General features: G+C 41.4%; 1 protein-coding gene across 1 annotated transcript in view; it reads right to left on the reverse strand.

Annotated features, from left to right (window-relative positions):
* Positions 1–5,119: 5,119 nt before the first annotated feature.
* The window catches only part of LOC141148228 (uncharacterized), a 30,293-nt gene continuing 11,934 nt past the window's right edge, over positions 5,120–23,478 (reverse strand). Inside the window, exons 5-11 of the mRNA XM_073635476.1 lie at positions 21,480–21,745; positions 21,279–21,401; positions 19,032–19,209; positions 15,642–15,803; positions 10,848–10,862; positions 7,855–8,802; positions 5,120–5,550 (exon numbers count right to left, since the gene is read on the reverse strand). Of these exons, the coding sequence (XP_073491577.1) occupies positions 5,339–5,550; positions 7,855–8,802; positions 10,848–10,862; positions 15,642–15,803; positions 19,032–19,209; positions 21,279–21,401; positions 21,480–21,745 (1,904 nt within the window). The 3' untranslated portion in view covers positions 5,120–5,338. The remainder of the gene's footprint in view (positions 5,551–7,854; positions 8,803–10,847; positions 10,863–15,641; positions 15,804–19,031; positions 19,210–21,278; positions 21,402–21,479; positions 21,746–23,478) is intronic.

Raw genomic sequence — 23,478 nt, forward strand, 5'->3', positions numbered from 1 at the left:
AGCTAAAGGGAGTAAATCCACTGAGACCAATATCAACAGGTCTGACAGTGGTAATAGTGATGTTGGCAGACTTGGTCCCCATCTTTTAATTTAGTTCCTAATTGATTGTGAAAGAGGGTATAAGGTTCGGTCGTGTGTGTAGATAAGGAAAAGGATAGAGAAGAAAGGGGGGAAGGGGGGGGAGGGGAGGGGGGGATAGAAAAGAGAGTGAGGGAAGGAGGGATAAGGAGTGAGGGTAAGGGGTAGGGGCCGCTCTCTGACCCGAGTCCCCCTCCAAGACAAACACATAGAGTCTCCTATCAGGAAGTTTAATTAGCTACGGCAGGTGACGGAAAGTATGAGCTATAGCTCTCGGTAGACTTGAAATGTGTCCAGCATGCCCACACAGTTGTGAATTTTTGTATACGTTCTTGGGAAGTATGGATCAATTCCTCCATTTCTTCAATCTTGGAGCTCCTAACTAGCCATTCCCGAATGGATGGTATATCTGTGGTTCACCAGTTTACAGGAATACAGAGTCTAGCTGCATTAACCATGTGCATGGCGAGTGATTTATGATAGTCCTTCTTGGGTATAGTCGTGTGGTGTAGGAGATATTGTGCAGGGCTATAATCTAAGGTGTATGTGGTGATTCATATTGTTAGAGCGCGCACTTCCCTCCAGAATTGTTGGAGAAGAGTACAATCCCACCATATGTGGAGCATGGAGCCTTCTGCTTTCTTACACCTCCAGCAAATATTTGGGATTGTAGGGGAGAATTTGTGCAGACAAGCTGGGGTTCTATACCATTTAGTTGCGATTTTGTAGCAATTTTCCTGAATTGCAATGTTCAGTGAGCCTTTATGTGTGCATTCGTATATAACGTCCCAATGTTCATCAGTGAGGGTTAGTTGTAGGTCCTTTTCCCAAGATAATCGTGATGCATCCTGTTTGGGGGGGTCCTCCTGGAGTAGGGTGTAAATGTAGGATATGAGAAGTCTTTGTGGCTTTGTACATGAGTACAAGGATTCGAAGGCTGTAAGTTGTCTGCTCCATGTGGTAGATGGATTTTGCAATGTAAGAAAATGTCTCAATCGTCTGTATTTCCAGAAGGGGAACGAGTCGGTACATGAAGAAGACACCAAGGCTTCAAAGGAACGTATGTGTCCTTTATGAAAGGATTGGTGTGCAAGTACTTCTTCATAGGGCCATTCCCGTTGTAGGAACAAGTTGGATTCCCTGGGGGGAGTCAGAGTTTCCCAGCCGAGAAGTCAGCGGGCCTGGGTGTGAGGAGAGTTTGAAAGAGCTTGTGGCCTTTTTGACAGCTATTAATGAGGGATAAATGAGGGGGTGTGTCTTTAAGGCCAGGGGCCAGAGTGAAGGTGACAGCCAGGGGAATATATGTGTTGGAGTGTGTGAGTGTGTATGAGTTCTCTAAGGTAACCCAAGCTTTCCCTATCTTGTGGGCTTTCAAATCCACAATCCTGGTCAGGTGGCAGACCAGGTAATATTTGTAAACGTCAGGTAGTCCGATCCCTCCTTTATTTTTTTGCACGTGTGAGGCGAGTGTGTTTGATATGCGGGGCGTTGTTCTTCCAAATGAAAGCCATGCAAGCCTTTTTGAATAGTGCAAAAATGGAAGGTGGAAGATAAATTGGGATTATCTGCATTAGGTAGAGTAGTCGGGGAAGAATGATCATTTTTACTAGTGCTGAATGTCCAAACCAGGATACGTTGAAGCTAGCCCAATCCCTCAGATCTGGTTGGATCTTGGTGAGCGTTGATAGGAAATTATGTTGATATAGGTCAGATATTCTCCTGGTTATGTGTATGCCAAGGTAGGGAATGGAGTCCTTTTTCCACAAGAACGGAAAGGATTCCTGGTAGTGACTAACTTCTTGTTGGGGGAGCGAGATGTTCAGGGCATTTCTGATGGTAAAATCATCCGACAGGTGGCCATTCACTCTCACCCTCATTAAGGGGGTGGAATATAATGAATTTATGTGGAAATACATGCGTGGGTGGAGGCTGATTCCTTTCAGTACCGCTTGAATGTAGTCCCAAGCCACTCTGTCGAATGCCTTCTCTGCATCTAGGGAGAGCAGGAAGCCATGGGTCTCAGATGAAGTAAGTCAGTGATGCAGGTTTAACGTGTCTGTAGTATTATCTCTTGCCTCCCTACCCGTTATGAAAACTACTTGGTCGAGGGAGATAAGACTGGGTATGTGAGGTAATAACCTGCTGGCTAACATTTTGGCTTATAATTTTATGTCCACATTGAGCAATGAGGTGGGTCTGTAGTTGGAAATTCATGTTGGGTCCTTACCGCCCTTCGGGATGACAGCTTTGTGGGCTTCTAACAATCTACCTGGGGAGGTTTGAGGGTGGGCAAGGCTGTTGTATGTCGTTATCATCATAGGTGACAAGACGTCTAGGAAACATTTATAATGTTGAAGTGGGAATCCATAAGGTCCGGGACTTTTACCTACTTTCATTTGGGTTATAGCTGTGTTTAGTTCCTCTGCAGAGAGAGGGTTTTAAAAGTCTTCGGCCTGTTGGGTGGTAATTGGCTTTGGGCAATATTGGGCTAGAAAACTCTGTAGTTGAGGGGTACGGGATTCTGGGGGATTGGAGTTTGGTTGGTCATGTAATAGGTTATAGAGTTTGAAATAAAACGTTTGAAATTGCTGGGCTATTTCCTTATTTTTTGCGAAAAGCGTGTCTTGTTTGTTCCGTATGTGGTGGATCATGGACAAGGATTTGGCCACCTGTATCGTGCGCTCCAATAGTCTTCCACTTTTGTTGCTGTGTTCGTAGAACACTTTTTCTCTGAGTATATAGCGTCTCCTAGCATGTTTCCCTAGTTCATCTAGCAGTGTGATGCGCATGTGTGTTAAGTCCTACAGTGCAGCTTGTGAGGCTGATTGTTTATGGGAGATTTCTAACCTTTTAATTTTATCGATCAGTGATTTGATTTGTTCCTGTTGAGTATTTTTAGCTTTCGTAGCTAGGGATACAAGTTCCCCCCTTATGACGCACTTGTGGGCTTCCCAAACTGTGATGGGTGTAATGTCTTGGATGGGGTTCTCTGTGAAATATAATTGGATTCGGGAGCATATTTGTTGTAAGGTGACTGGATCTTTCACTAGAGAAGGGTTCAGTTGCCAAGATTTGGTCGTATGTGTTGATTCAGGAAGTGTCAGGGTTACCGTAATGGGATGGTGATCAGAGAGGAACATTGGTTCTATTGAGGCTCGTGTGACGAGCGATAGCTCTGTCTGAGTGAGGAAAAAATAATCTATTCTAGAGTTTTTTTGGTGTGTTGGTGAGTAAAAGGTATAATCTTTGCCTTTTGGGAACATGGTACACCAGGTGTCATGTAGTGATAGGTTCTGTAGTTGCAATTTGATCTGGCGGAGTGCCTGGAATGAAAGCGTAGTTGTGCCTGAGGATGTATCCACAGTCAGACTTAGTGGGACATTAAAGTCTCCACCTAGCAAAACCATACACTCCTGAAATGAAGACAGTATATCACATGTCTTCCTAAAGAAGGAGACTTGGTGAGTATTAGGGCAATATATATTAGCTAATGTGATAGGTTTGGATGCGTAGGTGCCTTTGATAAATATGTATCTGCCTTCCGGGTCCACCAGGGAATCTGATAGCTGAAAGTCAGCCTGTTTGGATATGAGAATGGATACCCCTTTGTTCTTGGAACTGGGGTTTGTGGCATGAATTGCCGTTCAGTATACATGGTTAGTTAGCTTAGGTACTGTGTCTGATTGGAAATGTGTTTCCTGAAGGAGGAGGAAATGGGCCTTGTGCTTAGTCAGTGCCAATATTACCTGTGACCTTTTTTCTGGGAGGTTCAGGCCTTTTACGTTGAGTGAAACACATTTCAAGGTTAGTCGTTGTTTGAGTGTCGGTTCCGTTTGCATGGTGTACTACGTTAAGTAACACTGCAGCAGTATCTGGGTTCTCTTAATTTTAGTATGGTCACCTTGACAGTGTTTGGTGGTGATATAGCCATGTCGGATGGGTGGTCAAGAAGTAGAGCGGCCTCAGGTAGAAGCTAAATGTTGTTTCAGGGGTGGATGGGAGGGGAGAGGAGGGGGAAGGGGAAGGGAGGGGAATGAGGAGATTAATGATTTATTGGGTGTTTCTCATTTCTTCTTTATTTAATTTAATTATGTGTATAGGGAAATACCAGAGGTGGACGCAGGTATTCTATTCCACCTGTTGGGGAGTCTCTGGAGTGTCAGCCAGTGCCCAGAAGGACTGCTGAGTGGGGACAGTGAAGTGAAAGGGAATCAAGTGTCACTGCACAGAAGAGGACAAGAGGGATAAGCAGAAAAAGCATGAGATATAAGAGGAGGGTTCAAGTTTCTGGGTGACCTTGAGAGTTAGGTAATTGCTAGGGTACAACAACTATTTTTTAAGGTAATTTCTTAACCAGTGTTACATGGGGTTAAACATGAGATAATCAGTATGGTAACAGGCAAATAAACCAGAAAAATATAGAAAATCAAACAAATAAACAACCCTACAACTCTGTTTAGCCTCATGGGCTGAACGTAAACCTTTATGAATATCCCCGGAAATATATCATGTAGCTCTTTGGTGTTTCAAGGGGGCTGGCGCAGTGCGGTGGGTTCGCGTTTATGGGTATATAAGTATGTTTCTAGGGAGCAGTCACCGTAAAGAGTGAAGACCCTTATACCGCGGTTTAGAAACACTATGGTATGGCCCTAGCTCACTTTTGCTCAGAGATTCCCACATTAGAGATTGGACCAGAGCGTGAGAGTTGTAGGTGCCCAGTGTCTACAGCCTATGTTTTTCAGACAGGGCACGCATAAGTTTACTACTGGGCTGGCAAATGCAGGTTCGTTTTTCAAGCTCTTGGAGATATTGAGCTTGAGTAGCAGGGGGTTGCGAGGGGAGGGAGTCACCAATGACACCAAAGCAAGAAAGGTCATTTTGGTTAAGTCCCTGGTGGGGTTAGCAAAGCAGGGTGATCTAGTCGTTTGTTCTGAGTATTTGTCAGTGGTTCCTATGGAGCGGGTTTTCACAGTATGCGTGCCATTCCCCACCCCCCACCCACACACCTAGGAGCGCTGTGAAACACCCTACTCCATTCCAGCGCCATGTCAATACACATAATAGGGACATGAGAGCAGCCTTGGCCCATGCCGGGGAGACTTCCACATCCAGCCAGGGGAATGTCGGATGAGGGGCAGGCCATTACGGGTTTGAGCACTGGTTGTAATCAGTGGTACGTATCGGTACGTTGATAGTTGGGCAGATGCATCAGTCTCCTGGTCGGCTAAGGCCCAGGCCCCTCCCCATATGTCCTCGCGAGTTAGGCAATGAACATGGGTGTAAGGCAAGTAATAAAAACTAAAAAAAATAAACATAGAAAAATAAAAAAAGGGGGAGGAGGCAGTCCTCGGGCACCTGTGGAAGATGGAGGGTGGCTGGAAGGTTTTAAAACAGGCTCATTGCCATGTCCATCCACAATCTTACGTTCCTTATCCGAAGCGCAGTCCACCGCTGAGCAGCTATTATACGATTCTGAAATAGAATGTGAAATATGAGAGTTTATTACACTTTATACATTAAATACTAAACCCTGATTTAAAAATATATTTATTATAGTATGTATTCTTAACTCAGAAAAGTCTCTTCTATTGCTCTCAGAATCCTCCAAATCTCCAGATAACGTATTTTTGTTGCTGCTATCTGACTTCCTATTAGAGGGTGGCTACGTTCTCACTTCCCAGATGGACTATGGACTATAGGATGTGTAATGTGCATAGAGCATTACACACAACTGCAGCAAAGGTGCGCAGCTCCTTCTAAACAAACAGAACTGAAAGGAAAAATCCTTCAAATGCTCACGGAGGACATTAAAAGGAGGCAGGAACTCAACAAAGAAACATTTTCGTGAAAAGTAGATTACAAGGCCATTAATTAGTGGATGTGTATGGATTAATTTTGTGGAATCAAACTATATCGTTTCGGGGTCTATTATTTCAGAGATATCATTTTGGGGTCTTTGTATAAAACGTGATACACATTCACACAATCAAGGCAAAACATTTAGTGCCGTCTTTATTATATGCGATTCCTAACTCATGGTTTTTCCCTTTTGGCCATATTTTTTTTTTAGCTGCTTCCTGTTTGTATGTGACTGGGCATATATACTGGCAATGATTGCACCAGCTCCACCTGACACGTTGCATAACATGTGACTTGAAAAAGTCACGTGACAAGTGACGCAACGCATCGGGTGGAGCTGGTGATGTCATTGCCAGTGTCTCATGCAACGGAATTAGCGATGAGGAGGCAAGGAGCTTGCATTTTGGATATACTACTAGCAATTTTACAAGATGTGGAAAGTGTGAATGCACAATCGTTATGTTTAAATAAATTGTTTTAAATGGTATTGCGCAATGATTTTTTCTTATATATTCTGAGTATTACTGAAGAAATAGGTTTCCTAAAGAAAGTGTGTGTCTTATACTATTGGAGCTGGCGTTCCTGGCTACCGAGGGTCTTTCTATTTTTTACAAGGCTTGACTGGACCCGGTGGGTCTGTCTTTGACGTGAGCGGCCAATTCACTCAAAGGTGGTGGTGGTGACTACACATTTATATTCAAGCACAAATTAGATTTTCATCTATAGTGAGAGGGACATTTTGTTCACTTCAGAATCATACATTTTTGGACTTTTTTTTGTATACTTTGGACTTATACAGTGCACTCCCATTTATTCACATGTTTACAATCCTGTGACTGCTGTTTCCACTGGACACAGCGGATCAATGATTGGAGTACCGAGCAGTTCTGTTCCACCCTGGTACCATGTGATCACTGTGACCAATCACAGCAATCACATGTCCATTAGTAAACATGATTGTCTTTCATACAGCCATTAAGAACTATGGTGATCTGGTGATATGTGATTGGTAACAGTGATCACATGATACAGGGCCAAACATCGCCAAGTAAGAGACAAACACAGCTATCACAGTAGTTCTCAATGGCTGCATTAATGCAGCCTAGAACTATCAGAAATTATTGCTTATATAGCTATTATGGCTGTATAAAAGTTTAATTTGGGTGCAGTGTTTGTCATTCATAGTGTGAGAGCACTGACAGCTGAAAGTTGGCCGGGGCAGGAAGGGATTGAAGTGTCCGGTATTGAGGTGGCTAATTAATGAATTGAAATATTTATTTAGAAATGCCTCAAGCAGGAACAAAATGTATCGTGGCCACTAGATGGCGCTGACCATGTACTGTATATCAATTACACATAATAGGGGAAGTATGGCAATTTTCATTCTGACTGTACGAATGTTTGTGACATCCACACAACAAATTTTTTTATACATAGACCTCTTATGCCCTGTACACACGATAGGATCTTCCAACAACAAATGTTGGATGTGAGCTTGTTGTTGGACCTTGTGTATGCTCCATAGAACATTTGTTGTCGGAATTTCCGCCAACAAATCTTTGCGAGCAGGTTCTCAAATTTTCCGACAACAAAACTTGTTGTCGGAAATTACGATCGTGTGTACACAATTCCGAAGCAAAAAATGCGCGCATGCTCGGAATCAAACAGAAGAGCCACACTATTGAACTTAATTTTTCTCTGCTCGTCGTACGTCTTGTACATCACCGCGTTCTTGATGTTCGGAATTTCCAACAACATTTGTGTGACCGTGTGTATGCAAGACAAGTTTGAGCCAACATCCATCGGAAAAAAATCCACGGTTTTGTTGTCAAGAAAATCCTATTGTGTGTACAGGGCATTAGTGTCACTTTAAGACAAAATGTATTGCATTGACCTGACTTTGTGTGAACAACTTACCTACACAGTAGGCCAGACAAGTTGGTGCCCGCTGCAGTTTATAGACATAATATCCTTCAGCGCACTTTTTCACCGAAATTGTAATAGACCGAAAACAGCAAATTTTATTCCAGTTGCCACAGGCTGTACGATTAACAATGCCATCTTCTATTGTTGGGTGTTTGCCGTTTAGCCACATAGGAAGGTGTGTTCCGCAGCTGTATTCAGGCACACAATATTCTGGCATCTGCTGACCATATTCTCCATTAAGCCGATACCAGCCATTTAGAGCAGAGTCACAATGAACCCAATCATAGGAATAGTCACTATAATTATGTACATTAGAAGTGCTGCGCCAGGAGTCATTAAGTACGGTGTGGTTGGCACAAGGGTCATTACAGGAATAGGATCCAATGTACTTAATGCATTCTTCATTAGAGGTACACGGTGTTCCTTGTTGGCATTCATTGACCTCACAGTGTCTTCCATCTCCGTAATATCCATAAGGACAAGTACAGTAGTAAGATCCATAATAACTGGTACATACGGCTAGTGGATGACAGTCATTCAGAGAACTGTCCGCACATTTATTCATGTTAACACAGCCAATTCCTTTCTCATGCTCAAATCCAGACTTACATTTACAGAAGTAATATCCATAATAATTGACACATATTGCTGGTGGAAGACAGTCATTCAGAGAGCTGTCCGCACACTCATTAATGTCAACACAGCCAATTCCTTCTTTATACTCAAATCCATTGTTACATCTACAGGTGTAAGATCCAATAGTGTTCACACAGGTACCACCATAACGTCTACAGTTGTTGGCGTATTGATCCTGGCATTCATCCATGTCCTCACAAGACGACCCATCTCCTGCAAATCCCTCTTTACACGTACATTGTTGGTCCCCACCAAACTCTCCACACGTTGCATTCGGGTGACAGTCAGAGTCAGAGCAGTTTCCTAAGAAAGAAGAAACTATTTTTTGTTATTTTTCAAAGTGAAGGTGAATAATTTGTTTGAGCAGAAATATAAAATAGGTTGATTCGTTGCAAATACGAGGGCTGTACCAAAGGTGATGCAAAAGTGGGCAAACATTTATATTAACCACTTAAGGTCCGCCCTATAGCAGTTTTACTGCTACAGGGTGCCACCTCTGCGCCAGATCACGTATATATATACCTGCCCCTGCTCCTCGGGGTAGGGGCCGCTCATGCATGCTGCCGGTGGCTCACTCCCACTGTGATCACACACTATGTTCGCCAGTACCCCCTATCATCCGGCAGAGAGGCAGAATGGCAGTCCTATGTAAACAAGGCAGATTGCCGTTCTGACGGGAGGGAAGGCATGGATCCTGTGTCTGTGCAAAGCAGGGACAAGGATCCAAATCTTCCCCTAGTAAAAGCACATCCCACAGTTTAGTAAAACACAGGCTAGGCACACAGTTAACACTTTGATCACCCCTGATGTTAACCCCTTCCCAGCCAGTGTCATTAGTACAGTGGCAGTGTATATTTTTTTTATAGACACATTTTAACAGCTCTCATATTTAAGTTTTTTTTTAATCAACTTACATAGGTCATTCAAATTTTTAATTTTGGTAGAGTAATTCTTCCTCTATAGTAACTCTTCTTCTTTTCATAGCAGGTAAGTGTAAGGCTGGCCGCAGGCCAGCCTGTATTTGTGGGAGGAGTCTGAGAGGGCTATTTAAGCCTCCTCCTCTGTCAGGGCCAGGGTTGTCTGCGTTTCTGGGTTCCCACCCAGCCGTTTCCCCCAGCCTTCATACATACTCACAGTACTTTTTCTTATTCTTACATTCAGGGTATGCCCTCTTTTCAGGCATACTGACCAGTCAGGCCAAGGCACACCTCAGGCCTTGGTTATTAAGAGAATTGCATTTCACACTTAAAGACTCTGACTACAAATAATGGGTTCCAAGCAGAAGCAATGTGGCATCGTTGAGTTCTTGATGAAGGAGTGGTGCAGGCTGTTCAACATTCACAGAAGGCTACAGAATGTTTATGGAGATGGCACCACAGACAAAAGCAATGTCTTGGAATTCATGACTCTTGTCAATAATTTCATCTCCGTAAACATTCAGTAGTCTTCTGTGGATGTCAGACAGCTGGCACCCCTCCTTCATCACAAACTCAATGACGGCACATTGCTTCTGCTTGGAATTCGTTATTTACCTACTATAATAAGAAAAAAAAGTTACTATAGAGGAAGAATTACTCTCAACATGTGAGATTTGAATGACCCATGTAAGTTGATAAAAAGTTATGCCCACTATTTCATTACATGTGGTACAGCCCTGAAATACTGTATTTGTATTGTCACAGACCTGGTGACCACAGCTGGACCATGGTTGGGTTCATCAAGGACCAAAGTCTACGGAATGGGCAGCCTTCTCTAGAGTGCCTGATGGTTGAGATGGGTTGGTTGCTTCCCCCACCCAGGGACCTACCTCAATTACTACTAGCCAAAACAAGGTGAGGCTCTGGTGGGGTGCCTGTCACTGGAATGATGAGTGGTGGATCAGTACTGCACACAGGAAATGAGGGACTGAATACTAGGAAGTGTACAATGGTTTCAGGGGACTGGAGAGTGTATGGCATACAAGATTTCCAGGGACAAGTAAGAGCTTAGACAGTGGAGACGATCACAAAGTATGGGGTTTGCTGACATATTGAAAAAATGTTACTCGGGCCGGGATGGCTGATCTGAGCACAGCTTAAATAGAGAAACTGATTGCCAGGCTGGATAAAGGCAGGTCCTATATCACACAGCAAGGTAGAATTAGGCATCACCTAAGGCTTCCAGACCAGTGCAAGAGGCAGTTAAGAACAGGTCATCAGTCAATGGGACCATTAGTAATAGTTCAAGTTCACAGCCAAAGCTAGGTAGAAGCCGTCACCTTGTCTATAGGACTGCAAGGTAAAGCTGATCTGTGAAAAAAGTACCATATCATCTATGAAGATCACAACACCATTATCCACCAGGCTTACCTGAAATGTTCAACCCTGAAAAAGATGTGAAGATAAGAGAATTAGTTATTGTTTCCGTTGTATCCCTTTCAATTTGCATGTCGTGATTTTATATCAATTAATATTTTATGACAACAATTACAAAAAATTCCTAATTTACACACTATGCACATGTTGCTTTACTGTATGGTGGAGAATGCAAAGGCTCCTTGCAGAATAGAGCTTCAGAGTTCAAAACCTTTTAAGACTTTGTTTATTCATTTTTTCCTTTGTCTCCTAACCACCTGCTGAATAAAGCCTGTTGTTTGCTTAAAGAAGAACTTCAGTCTTTTTTTTTTGCTTTGGCTCCACCTGCTCTCCAGCACCACCATCTTTGTCACTCTAGTACATTTTCACATGTGCCGAAGGGTCCTGCCTGGCCTTAAGGTCCCGACAGGGCCCCGTGGCACATCTGAATGAGAAATGTCACCAGCAAACCTTTCATTTCCAGAATTGGGTCCAAAACTTTATTCAATGATCACTTTATTACAGCAAACAGCAACGTTTCGGAGCCACACAGGACCTCTGCATCGTCACATGCCTGATGAAGGGGTCCTGCATGGCTATGAAATGTTGCTGTAATGATGTAATCACTGAACAAAGCTTTGGATCCATTCTGGAGATCCATGGTGTGCTGGTGACATTTCTCACTCTGACTACTCACGGTTCCAGTTGGTGGTCACTTCAGCACCCACTTATACATACAGCCATTTCTACAGGAACATGTGCTTTGGGAATAGTGCGTTGGAATCTGCGGCACATCTGCACACACACATGCAGGGGATTTCCATGTGTGCACAGACTCATCAAGGTTTAGGATTTCCATGCCACTCTGTCTCCGCACATGCATGAGAAACCTGCACAGGGGTGATGCAGGGCTCTATTAGAACCTGAAGCCCTGTGGCACATCTGCGGACATAAAGAATCATTATTGTTGCCTAGGGGAAAAAGACAGAAGTGCTGTATTGCAACATAAAAACCCTATGAGGTTAAATAAAAAATATATTTTTCAAATATGAAAAAGGGAGGGGGAGGGGGTTTGAAGACACCCTTCTCACAGCAGTGACTCCTCCCATATCAGATGACTTTATTACAAGTTTCAATGAGAGCCAGCCTGACTATAAGCAAGCAACAGCTTCCTTGTCAGCTTTTTAGCTAACCCATATTGCTCCAGGGATTCTTTGCCAAGTTTTAAAGCCTAAATTAACTTTTTATTTTTAAATCAGCTAAATACATTTCAGGTGTATCAAAACAAGAGGTGTGCAAAAAGTGTTGCAACCACTTTCAACCACTACCACCTTTAGCTGCAGGGGCAGCAAACAGGGGTGTACACGCGGCAAAAGCGCAATACTTTGCTTTATGGGCGTGGCAGGAATTATACTCCCTGTCACTTTTTACGAGTGTAGCAGCCTCTGAACATGACCTATTCAAGTACAGCTGGCCACACATGTTCAATTTCTTTTAGATTTACCAAAAAACATATACCATGAGGTCAAATCTCAACAACACTTTCAATTGTATCCAATCAGGCAGGCCCTTGAACTACATAGTTGAAGGTAAATCTAAAGAAAATTGTACAGAAAATTGTAAGAAAATTGTATAATGTATGGCCAGCCTTAATGTGGCTGCTTTGCAAATGCCCCGCAACCAGTGTCCATTTTGACATCAAATTTTCGATTTAGTTTTAGTTATGCTAGTTAAATAATTATAGTGCCCTTTGGTGGCTATTGGGCGCCTAAAATAAACATGTGCCACATCCCGAGAACTACATTAAATTTGTTGAAGGAAAATAATGGACTTTAAAGACACGTATAATACAATTTTTTTTTTTTTTACAATTTATTGATCTACATTAAAAAATATATACAAGCAAACATTCAAGGTAGGCACTATTCCTCTATATAAACCTTGGAACCTTGGTTAACGAGTAACGCGGTTAATGAGCGTTTTAAAAGACAAGCAACTTTTTAAAAGAAAATTCTGACTCTGTTTGCGAGTGTTGTCTCGCAAAATGAGCAGAATTTAAGCTAATTGGGTGTGCAGTACCGCATTTGGCCAGAGGCGCCGGTGACACTCGTAACAGTTCGGAGCCATCCGCATCCGTTCGAAAATACTCAGAATCACTCGGAAACACTCCATTTCCGAGTGTTTCCGAGTTCACCCGAGTTGTCCCCGAGTATTTCCGAGGCTCTCCGGTGCCCCCCCACATCTGGCCACATGCGGTATTGCATGCAATAGAAATCAATGCGGAACTAATTATCTTCGTTTTCATTGACTTCTATGGGGAAACTCGATTTGATATGCGAGTGCTTTGGATTACAAGCATTCTCCTGGAATGGATTATGCTCATTATCCGAGGTTCCACTGTAGAGGAATAGCACCTACCTTGAATGTTTGTTTGTGTTTGATAGTGTATTTTACACTTTTAAGGGGCAGCTGTCACAGAGATTTAAAGTTTACAAGTTTTATATAGATATACGTAGGGTTGGCGCCACCTGTATCCAGTTCCGAAATATTTCCACAATACAAAAAAATTATATCTAATGAACACAAAGCATCTAAAATGTAGGTAGGGCTCCACGTGGTTCCCCTACAGGGTATGATACCATATATTTTGGGTGACAATTCATTAAATGTATTAGGGAACCCCTACTTGAGAGGCGTACACATGTGGATACATTTAATGAATTGTCACACAAATATATGGTATCATACCCTGTAGGGGAACCACATTGAGTCCTACCGACATTTTAGATGCTTTATGTGTTCATTAGATGTCATTTTGTTGTGTTGTGGAAATATATGCTTTTTAATGAAGTATTAATTAATTGTAAAAAAAAAAAAAAGGATTATACATGCATTTAACCACTTCCAGCCCAAGGACGTCATATGACGTCCTTGGCTTTCATTGGGGATATCTGAATGATGCCTGCAGCTGCATCAGGTATCTTCTTTCTCAGCTGGTGATTCTGTGCACCGTAAGAATGATTATAGCGGCAGTTCAGCCGCTCGGTCGTTCTTACAAGCGACGGGAGGGGACACTCCCCCCCGCCGCCCTCCTGTGCTTCTCCGGGCTCTCCCGCGCCATCAGGGACCCAGAGAAAGAATCCGCCGCTGACGGATAAAGAGCATAGAGATGGTCATCAGTCATCTCTATGACTGTCAGAGGCCCGGGAGCAACGTTATAACGTCACGTCGGGGCCGCGGATGTCAACAAAGCGGCGATCTCGGCTGGAAAGCATCAGATCTGTAATTGTTTTTTTTTCATCTGATGCTTTCCAGCCTGGAGAGAGATGTGGAGTCCTATAGACCCCATATCTCTTCATAAAGAGGACCTGTCACACACCATTCCTATTACAAGGGATGTTTACATCCCTTGTAATAGGAATAAAAGTGATCAAACATTTTTTTAAAAAGTGTAAAAAAAAAAAGACAGTAAAAAAAAATAAAATAAAGCGCTCCCCCCATCCCCGTGTGTTCATGCACAGAAGCGAATGCATGCGCAAGTCCCGCCGACATATGTAAACGCCATTCAAACCACACATGTGAGTTATCGTCGCATGAGTTAGAGTGAGAGCAACAATTCTAGCACTAGACCTCCTCTGTAACTCTAAACATGTAACCTGTAAAAAATTTTAAAGTGTCGCCTATGGAGATTTTTAAGTACCAAAGTTTGGCACCATTCCACGAATGTGCGCAATTTTTAAGTGTGTCATGTTGGGTATCTATTTACTCGGCGTAACATCATCTTTCACATTATACAAAAAATTGGGCTAACTTTACTGCTTTGTTATATTTTAATTCATGAAACATTTTTTTTCTCCAAAAAAAATGCGTTTTAAAAATTGTTCAGAAAATACCGTGTGACATAAAAAGTTGCAATGACCGCCATTTTATTCCCTAGGGTGTCTTTTAAAAAAATACAATATATAAGGTTTGGGGGTTCCGAGTAATTTTCGAGCAAAAAAATGATGATTTTTACATGTAGGAAAGGAGTGCCATAATAGGCCCGGTATTGAACTGGTTAAAGTCCATTATTTTGCTTCAGCAAATTTCATTTAGTTTTAGTTATAGTCTTTTGACTAAAATGCAGTTTTAGTCATATTTTAGTCATCTGAGTTGTTTTAATTCTAGTCGTATTTTAGTCGACTAAAACCTCCAGTACATTTTAGTCTACTAAAATCGAATGGGTTTAGTTAAAATTTTAATGTATTATTTCTTTAGAACTGCCAAAACATTCTATACTCCTGGAGTAAAAATCTAATAACCTTCTTATTTATAATATTAAGGTTTGAACATGCACCACAGACACAAATTTTGTTATATAAATTCTATTTAGTTTTAGTCTTTTTACTAAAATGTCATTTTAGTTTTAGTCATATTTTAGTCTCTTTACTAAAATGTCATTTTAGTTGTATTTTAGTCACCTGAATTGTTTTAGTTTTAGTTGTATTTTAGTTATCTATAATAATATTAATATATTAGACTAACATATTTTAGTCTACGAAATTAACACTGCCCGCAACCATATGCAATGCGCGCTGTTGCAGAGTGCTAGTGCGCGATACAAAGGAGTCAAAGCAGGCGAGGAGGAGGCAATACAATACATCCTCACTGCCTGTAAAATGCTCTCTGAAGAGTGACCCAAACAAGATCAACCTACACGTGAACAAGCCCTAAAAGACATGAGTTTAGCAGACAGGGCAAAGAACTAATGAAGTTCTATTGTTTAGTGTATTAGTCATTATTTTCATATTCCAAGCTAGTAAAACTTACCAGAAAATCCTAATATTCGAACAGTAAGTGACCCTTCCCCCTGAGCATTAAGAGTCCAAGTTCCCGCAGCCGGACTTTTTACCAAATGATAACTTACAGAATCTAAAAATTTCTGTCTCTTGTAATAGTCGGAAGGTACTTTTTCAAATTTGACCATGTTTCCTAAAATTAAATGAAATAAACAAATGAATCAATCAATAAATAACTGCGTATGTACGCTTACGTAACTTAAAAACAATGCTATTTACAGATTTGTATATCTCTAGTTTCTATACCTCTTTCCAGGGAGAGTTCTGGACTGTTTTACAGTTGAACAATTTAGGACAAAAACTAGGTTTTGAAACTGCTGAATTTCTGCGTGGAGGTCAATCCCCAGCAAAGCCCACCATCAATGATGCCAACATGAATATCTGATACATTGTCCTGGTCTTATATTTTAAAAGGTTGAAAATATTACTGTATGTCCATAATTTTACCAAACCAGTTACCAAAATGAGCCCTTCCTGATCAATGTTAGAGAGTGCAGGGCTGTAGAGAAGAATCTCTTTCTCTGTCTCAAACGTAAAAAAAAAAAAATCAGGGGACTGATTCAAAGTGACACCACGACCAAAGACATCATCCAAGTTCCTCGGCTGATTCAATTTCAGCAACATCGGGAAAAATTGTCTTTAGGCACAAATAATCCAGCAGTAAAAGGTCGCCATGTCTACGGGTTTTCAGGGTGTGGTTCATCATGACTGACAATGCATCTACATCACTAAACAGTGTGATTGACATTGGATCCCGTACTCATTCATTAGAAATGGAAGCAGATTGCAATGAATATGGTAAGGGCTAAAAGTGAAATAAGATAATGATTCCTAATTAGGCTGCTTTATAGAATATAATAAAATTGAAAAGAAAAGAATGGAATAGAAAAGAAAAGCATAGAATGGACTCTAAAAAAAAATCCCTTTTTTGTTCTTTTTGGTCTTTTCTCTTGATTTATTTATTGAGTGACTCGGACTGTGTAACTCGATGTTTATGGGTGTTGTGGAAATTTTATGAAGATATATTTTACTATGTATTGTCATAGTGTCTCCCAGTGTTAGTTCTCCCACAACCCTCTCTAAAGAGCTGACTGGGGCAGACTGATGCTGGTTGAGATCCGTTAGGTAGTGGAAAACTTCCTGAAGTTGGAGAGAGGTGTTTGCGGAGTGAGGATATGTCTGCCGGAAAAGGGGCCCCTGTGTGATGCACAGACGTTCGTCTGGGAGGATGTGTCCGCTCAGCAAAGACATTCTCGGTTTAGCGGATGTGTGCTCGTGTCACCCCTGTATGCCTGATCAACATATTTGTGGTGCCATGGGCATACAGATGCAGATAAGCTCCCATCAGCAGGAACTGTGTTCATTGGTTGTTGTATAAATTAATTTTCCCTGTGTTGACATTCACATCCTGTGTTGTCACATCCTGTGTTGTCACATCTTTTGGTCATATCCTGTGAGGTCACATCCTGTGTAGGAGGTGATTGGCTGTTGGAGCCAGGACTTCCTGATTGTCATTTCTTTTGTTGTCTTTGAATAAAAGAACCAGTGAACTGCTCGGTAGGCAGTGATGCTGAGATGAGGACGTAGGTATGGTCATGTCTGTTTACTGGTGAAATGCGGGAGACATGGGTTATTTAGAGATGTATTATACCATTATGCTGAAAGGGCGCATGTTAGCGCAGGTGAGATTGATTATGTATAGCATATAACCAAATCTCTCCAAGACATGGGGGATGGAGCATCCTCAGCTATTTGGTTGAGGGGATGTACATCCCCTAGTGTGAAGGACATACTCTGAACCCCATTAAACTGCGTTGTTACCATAACGTAGAAAGACATACTGAGACTTCTAGGTTTTACAGTCCGTTTTTATGGTCCATTTGGAAACTAGAAAATAAGACTGTGGTTAATAGAGCATCATTATTACAGATTGTGGATATATACCCCTGAAATATATAAGACTAGTTGTCTCCTTACAGATTGTTGTAATATGTCCTTCGCTTTGTAATCCTGTAGTTATAAAGTATGACTTTCTATTTTTATACAGTATGCAATTCATATTGCGGAAGTTACGTATTGTTCCAAATCAATGCTGGAATCTTTTTTTTTGTTCTGCGAAAATCTTGAATAAAAAATATTGAAACAAAAAAAAAGCTGCAAAAAAGCTTTAAAAAACGCCTGAAAAATGCCAATGAATCAATACCCTCAGGTGTGAAGGAGCCTTAAACTTCAGTACAGTGGAGCCCTGATTAAGGAGTAATGCAGTTAACGAGCATTTTGAAAGACAAGCAACTTTTTTTGTTAAACTTCTGAGTGGTGTCTCGCAAAACGAGCAGAATTCAAGCTAATGGGGTGTGCAGTACAGCATTTGGCCAGAGGTGCGGGTTGACGGTGACATTCGGAACGGTTCGGAGCCATTTGGAAATCACTTGGAAATACTCGGAAACCCTCAGAGATACTCCGTTCCCGAGAGTTTCCGAGCTTCCTGAGGCTTTCCGAGTTCAGCCGAGCTGTCCCAGAGTATCTGAGGCTCTCCGGCGCCCCCCACCTCTTGCCACATGTGGTATTGCATGCAATAAAAGTCAATGCGGAACAAATTATCTTTGTTTCCATTGACTTCTATGGGGAAACTCGTTTGCTTTGGATTACAAGCATTCTCCTGGAACAGACTATGCTCATAATCCAAGGTTCCACTGTATATGGGAGTCTCTGCAGCAGTTTGTCCATATCATTACACATGGTCTTCTCCCCCATGGATTGAAATTGTGTCTTATCGAGGAGAGGTGACCAGGAGCTCACTGATGTACTTTTATTCCTTCACCTAAATGTGAGTGCATTGGATATTGTTTTAAGTGGGTAATAAATGTTTTTTTTACGCTAGGATGAGGGCACTCTCTCTTGTTTTTGTCTTTGGTCCTAGAGGGTGGGAGGAACTGTAACTGTAACTACCTAATGTGTTGTACCATTGAGCACTTATAAAGTGTGTCTACCAGAGTTTGGAGGGATATAAAGATCAGAGCACCTAATAGTGTTTGTCAACTGTTCTTTGCCTTTTCTGGTTGAATGTTCTAAGGCTATTTTCTATTCGCAATGATTTTTAGGAAATGTTACACTCAGCCTGTGAAAGGCAACAAATAGAAACTGACATTTCACACATATTACAATATTATGGGGATTTATTGTGCCTTTCACATGGATGCTGAAACATTCTCACATTGAATCTTTGTTTAAAGAATGTTTTAAAAGAAAAAATACTGAATCTTTATATAACGCCCTTAGTGTCTGGGGACCCAGGAGCATAAAATTCATAATATTTTAACAAAATTCATCACTCTTAGCCGGTTCTCTACAACAATCTTACCTTTTGGATCAGTGAGTTGCAGGGCAAAGGTTTCATCTCTTGCGATCAGTAAAAATGTTAAGGATTTTGTAACATTAAATGCTTCTGTATAATTGCCTGTAACACTTGCATTTGCATGCAGGATTTGCACAGAGGAATTTAGAGGTTTAGACATAAGTAATTTCAGAGACTGAATAAACTGTAAAATAAAAAAACAAAAAAAAGTATTTTATTCAACCATAAAAAAAAAATCAAATAATAAAATGAGGTTGAGTATAAAGCAGTATGGGCTATTGATTGTGGTAAATCTGTTTTACTTTAACTGCCTAGTCTGCTCAGGGAAAAAAAAAAAAAAAAGTGAAAACACTCTGAGAAAACTGTTCACACTATATAAAGCCTGTATAAAAATGAATATATTCAAATGTTTTAAAAATTAGACACAATTTCTGGTATAATTTATTAACTAAAAGTCGGTGTCAGTGGATGCAGCTGCATGTGGAGCAATTCTGGTTGTTCTCGTAGGACTGTCAGACTATTATTGCTGCTCCATTCTCTTGCTGCCAGTCTTAATCAACTACCTTTCCATATTCATGTGGTCATTGCTGATAAGGTGTATGCCTTGTTCTGTAACTTTCTCTGCATCCCCTTTTGTGCATACCCTTGGTGTTTTTGTTTTTTTTGCTTGCCCTGGGATCATTGACGCCCTTAGTGGGGAGCAGCACATCTCTTATGTAGCAAATCTTCCTAATGAAGATCATTATAAAAAGCATAGAAGAAACTACTCAGCAGTTTTTTAAATTATTATTTCTGTGTATGGAAAAAAAATTCCCCCAATCTGCCATGTCAATATAGATATAGTTCATTAGCTACATAGTAACCTGTATAGGATTTGTTGGGGGTGACTATTGCCCAGTTCTTTAATGATGATGTTTTTTCTTGAATAATACATGTGTCAGGAGTCTGTGATATCAAGCGCCTGTAGTTCACTAACTCAGAGTTCCCCAGGGCAAGGAGTCTAAGCCCCAGCCTGCTTCTTCACCAGGGCCCCCTGATGATGGGGATGGACTTGCAACAAGCTGGAACCAGGTTGCGGCCCCAAGGTATGCCCACCTGAGAATGGGGAGACAACTAGCATATGCAGAGTACAATAGCAGGAAATTGAAGGAAAACACAGGAAGCAAGCTCAGGTTAGGGCACTTCCATTGATCTTTGGTAGCCTATCCAATAGACCTGATAGGCAAACCAATGGTCAACTAAAGAAGCACATATGGCATGTTGATAATTCTAATGCTAATTGGAAGACAATGGCTTAGGTGCAGACTTACAGTGCTGAGCCTCTGCTACTGCCATGTGCACCCCTTCAGTTGACCATTGGGAGCCTATCAAATAGACTTGATAGGCAGACAAAAGGTTAACAAATGGAGCACATATGGCAGGTTGACAATGCTGCTATTTTAATTGTAAGGCAACAGCTTAGGTTCAGGCTGAGAGTGCCAAGCCTCTGTCTTTGCCACTGCCATGTGCACCCCTTCATTTGACTATTGGAAGCCTATCCAATAGACCTGAAAGGCAGCCCAATGATCAACTGAAAGAGAACAAACGGCAGGTTAACAGCACACCTGCTAATTGTAAGGTAATGGGGGGCTCCTAAAACCCAGTGGTTGAGCCATGTTTTTGAACCCCCCCACCACTCCCCCTTTAGCTGCAGAGGTAACGGTGAGGGGTGTAAACATGCTGTGGTCATAATTACTTTACAGTTGCGGCATAAATTATATTCTGGGGGCAAGCTTCATGGGGTTAAAACAGGCAATGAAGATGCTATACATTGCCTCCTCACTGCCTGTGTAACACTCTCTGAAGAGGGATTCAAATGCAGTTTGCTCTTAAGAGAGCAAGGCTCGTGTGAACAAGCCTTTTGGGACTACATTGACTCTAAGTCAAGAATAGCTGCCCTACAAATAAGGATTCTAGCTCCCAGCTACCACTGGGAAACATTATAACTACCCAGACAAATGGGGGTAAATATCTTCATATCTAAAAGGAACAAGAAAAAATTATCTGGGAAAAACTGACCAATTGCCCATTTAAGTAGAGGGATGAATAAGCAAGATTTTGTTCTGAAATCCTTCCCGACCTTCTGTCACTCTTATTGCAAACACATACATTAGGAATCTCGATATAACGTTAAAGTATTTTCTAAAGTATTCTGAGGCTGTCCACACCAAAGCCATAATCTTCACTAATATGCATGTAAAGATGACTTCCTACCTTGAAGTATTGTATATTTGGTGCACTGATAAATTCTCCAAAACTAAGAAATGACAACTTATTGAATATATCTTTTTGGTCATCGTTCACTGCACAAAACCCAAAGTGCCACACAAAATGTACCTGCAGAGAAAGATCAAAGATTTACCCATGGGTAATAGATACGTAGACGATGTAAACTTTTATCTGAAAGGTTCTTACTTGGGACTTCTTTTCCTCCAGCAATGTATAAACCTCAGACAGGAGCTGAGTGTCTTTGTAATCTGCCATGGAGCCAGAAGTAACTATGGCAATAATAGACTCAGCAGGGGAAATCTGTAGAGCTCTCTTCAGCCCATGGAGGAGGGACTGATTGCATTTTGCCATTTGGTCATACAAATCAAAATCACCAAATTTAGATCGCCAATCACCTCCTATTAAGCTTTGCAAGAAAGTGTTTTTGTCAGTGGTGATTGATTCCTTTGTTTCTGAAAGTAAAACGATTGATTTTTTTTTTTAGTAAGTCACTGTACTTAGTCTGTTGTAAAACATTACAAAGGCTTTTGGCAAGCTTTAGGCAGCTTTGTTAAAGATTTTAGAGAAAAGTTTAGGTTAAGTATCTGGATGTTAAACAAACCACTTGAGTCGCAGGTACCATTTTATAACAATACATGGACACTGGCTATTCCTCCAAGCACCTTTTTAAAATAATACACAGACATAGCAGATCTTTCAGGTCCTACCCAGCATGTAGGATGGAAACATTGTCTGTCAGTAACCCCGTACATCAAGCACTAAGCCCAGGAGCTGAGGTTATCAGCATCTGTGTTATGTCTTAAATCCCACTTTATGCATTGACATACCTCCTTATAACCAATCTGACCAGACACTATGGTCACCTGCTGACTTGGACCATCCACAAACAGCTTAAAGTGATACTAAAGGCTTCATTTTTTTTAAACAAACATGTCAAACTTACCTGCTCTGTGCAAGGGTTTTGCACAGTGCAGTTCCGATCCTTCTTTTCTCAGGCCCCTCGCCGGCCCTACTTGCCCCCCCTCCCTGGTGTGTGCCCACTCCAAAACCCCACTGTTGTCTCTGAGCCAATGATGCAGAGAGCCGAGACAGCAGTTGCTCTCATGCACATCACTAGATCGGGCTCAGGTAAGTATTAGGGGGAGCTGCATACTGAAGGTTAAGAACCTTTAGGCTTTACAACTACATTAACTCTTCAATAAACACAGAAGTTTGTAGCACCCCTCAGTAGGCACTAGTGATAGGGTAAATTTAGTTTTTGGTATCCTGGTAATCAGGGAGAGTAGCAATCATTGGTTTAGGTCGGTTCTAGGCTCTGCTGGTACAGATTCAGCTAATTTCCCCTGCATCCCACTGCACCTTGGGATATATTTAGTGGAAGAGTCAGACCCTGGCCTGCATGTTTATGCCTCTGCAGTCAATCCCAGTCAGGTGAGTGACCAGCAGGAGACTGATATGGGTACAAATAGGCTGGGGCTTTGAACAGCTTTCTTTTGTTCCTGGGGACGTAAGACCCAGCCTAATGGTTGAGGCATCCCTGGGAGGCCACCTGCAACACTTATCGAGTTCTCCTTCCCCAGCAGATGATCTTTGCCAGGATTGACTGATCTGACCAGATCTTTGTTACATGCCAGCATTTACTATTACTAAATGAGTGCATTATATTTGTGCTAAAAAGGGATTATTGTGTGCTACGTGTAATTTCCTATAAAGTATTAATCAAAAGCTGCACTCACAGTACTGCATATAAAAATACCCAAACTAAATAGTCAAACCACAGTGTTGCACTGTTAATAAAGTGAAATACCTCAAAATAGTAAAAAAATAGTAAAGTGCTCTTATATAAAGTGCCTATATTGGCAAAAAATGGTAATTATATACACACAAAGTGCCAAATCATTGTGATTATAAAAAGTTCATTCAAATGCCAATACCACCATAAATAGAATCTCTATATAATTAATGGCATAAAATAGATAAGATAGTCCCATTTCCAGGGCCTGTGACAGAGAAGGTGCTACACACAGATTGTCTTCAAAGGCATAAACATGTAACTTTCTTCAAGGAACACACATGTCAGATAGATCATCAGAAGAATTTCCAAGATAACCAGCCAGATAACCAGCCAGTCAAATGTCAGGCACAATACATCAGCCAGGCATATACGGAGAGAGGAATATAAATC

This window comes from Aquarana catesbeiana, linkage group LG06 (genome assembly GCF_042186555.1).
Source record: "Aquarana catesbeiana isolate 2022-GZ linkage group LG06, ASM4218655v1, whole genome shotgun sequence".
Lineage (NCBI taxonomy): Eukaryota > Metazoa > Chordata > Amphibia > Anura > Ranidae > Aquarana > Aquarana catesbeiana.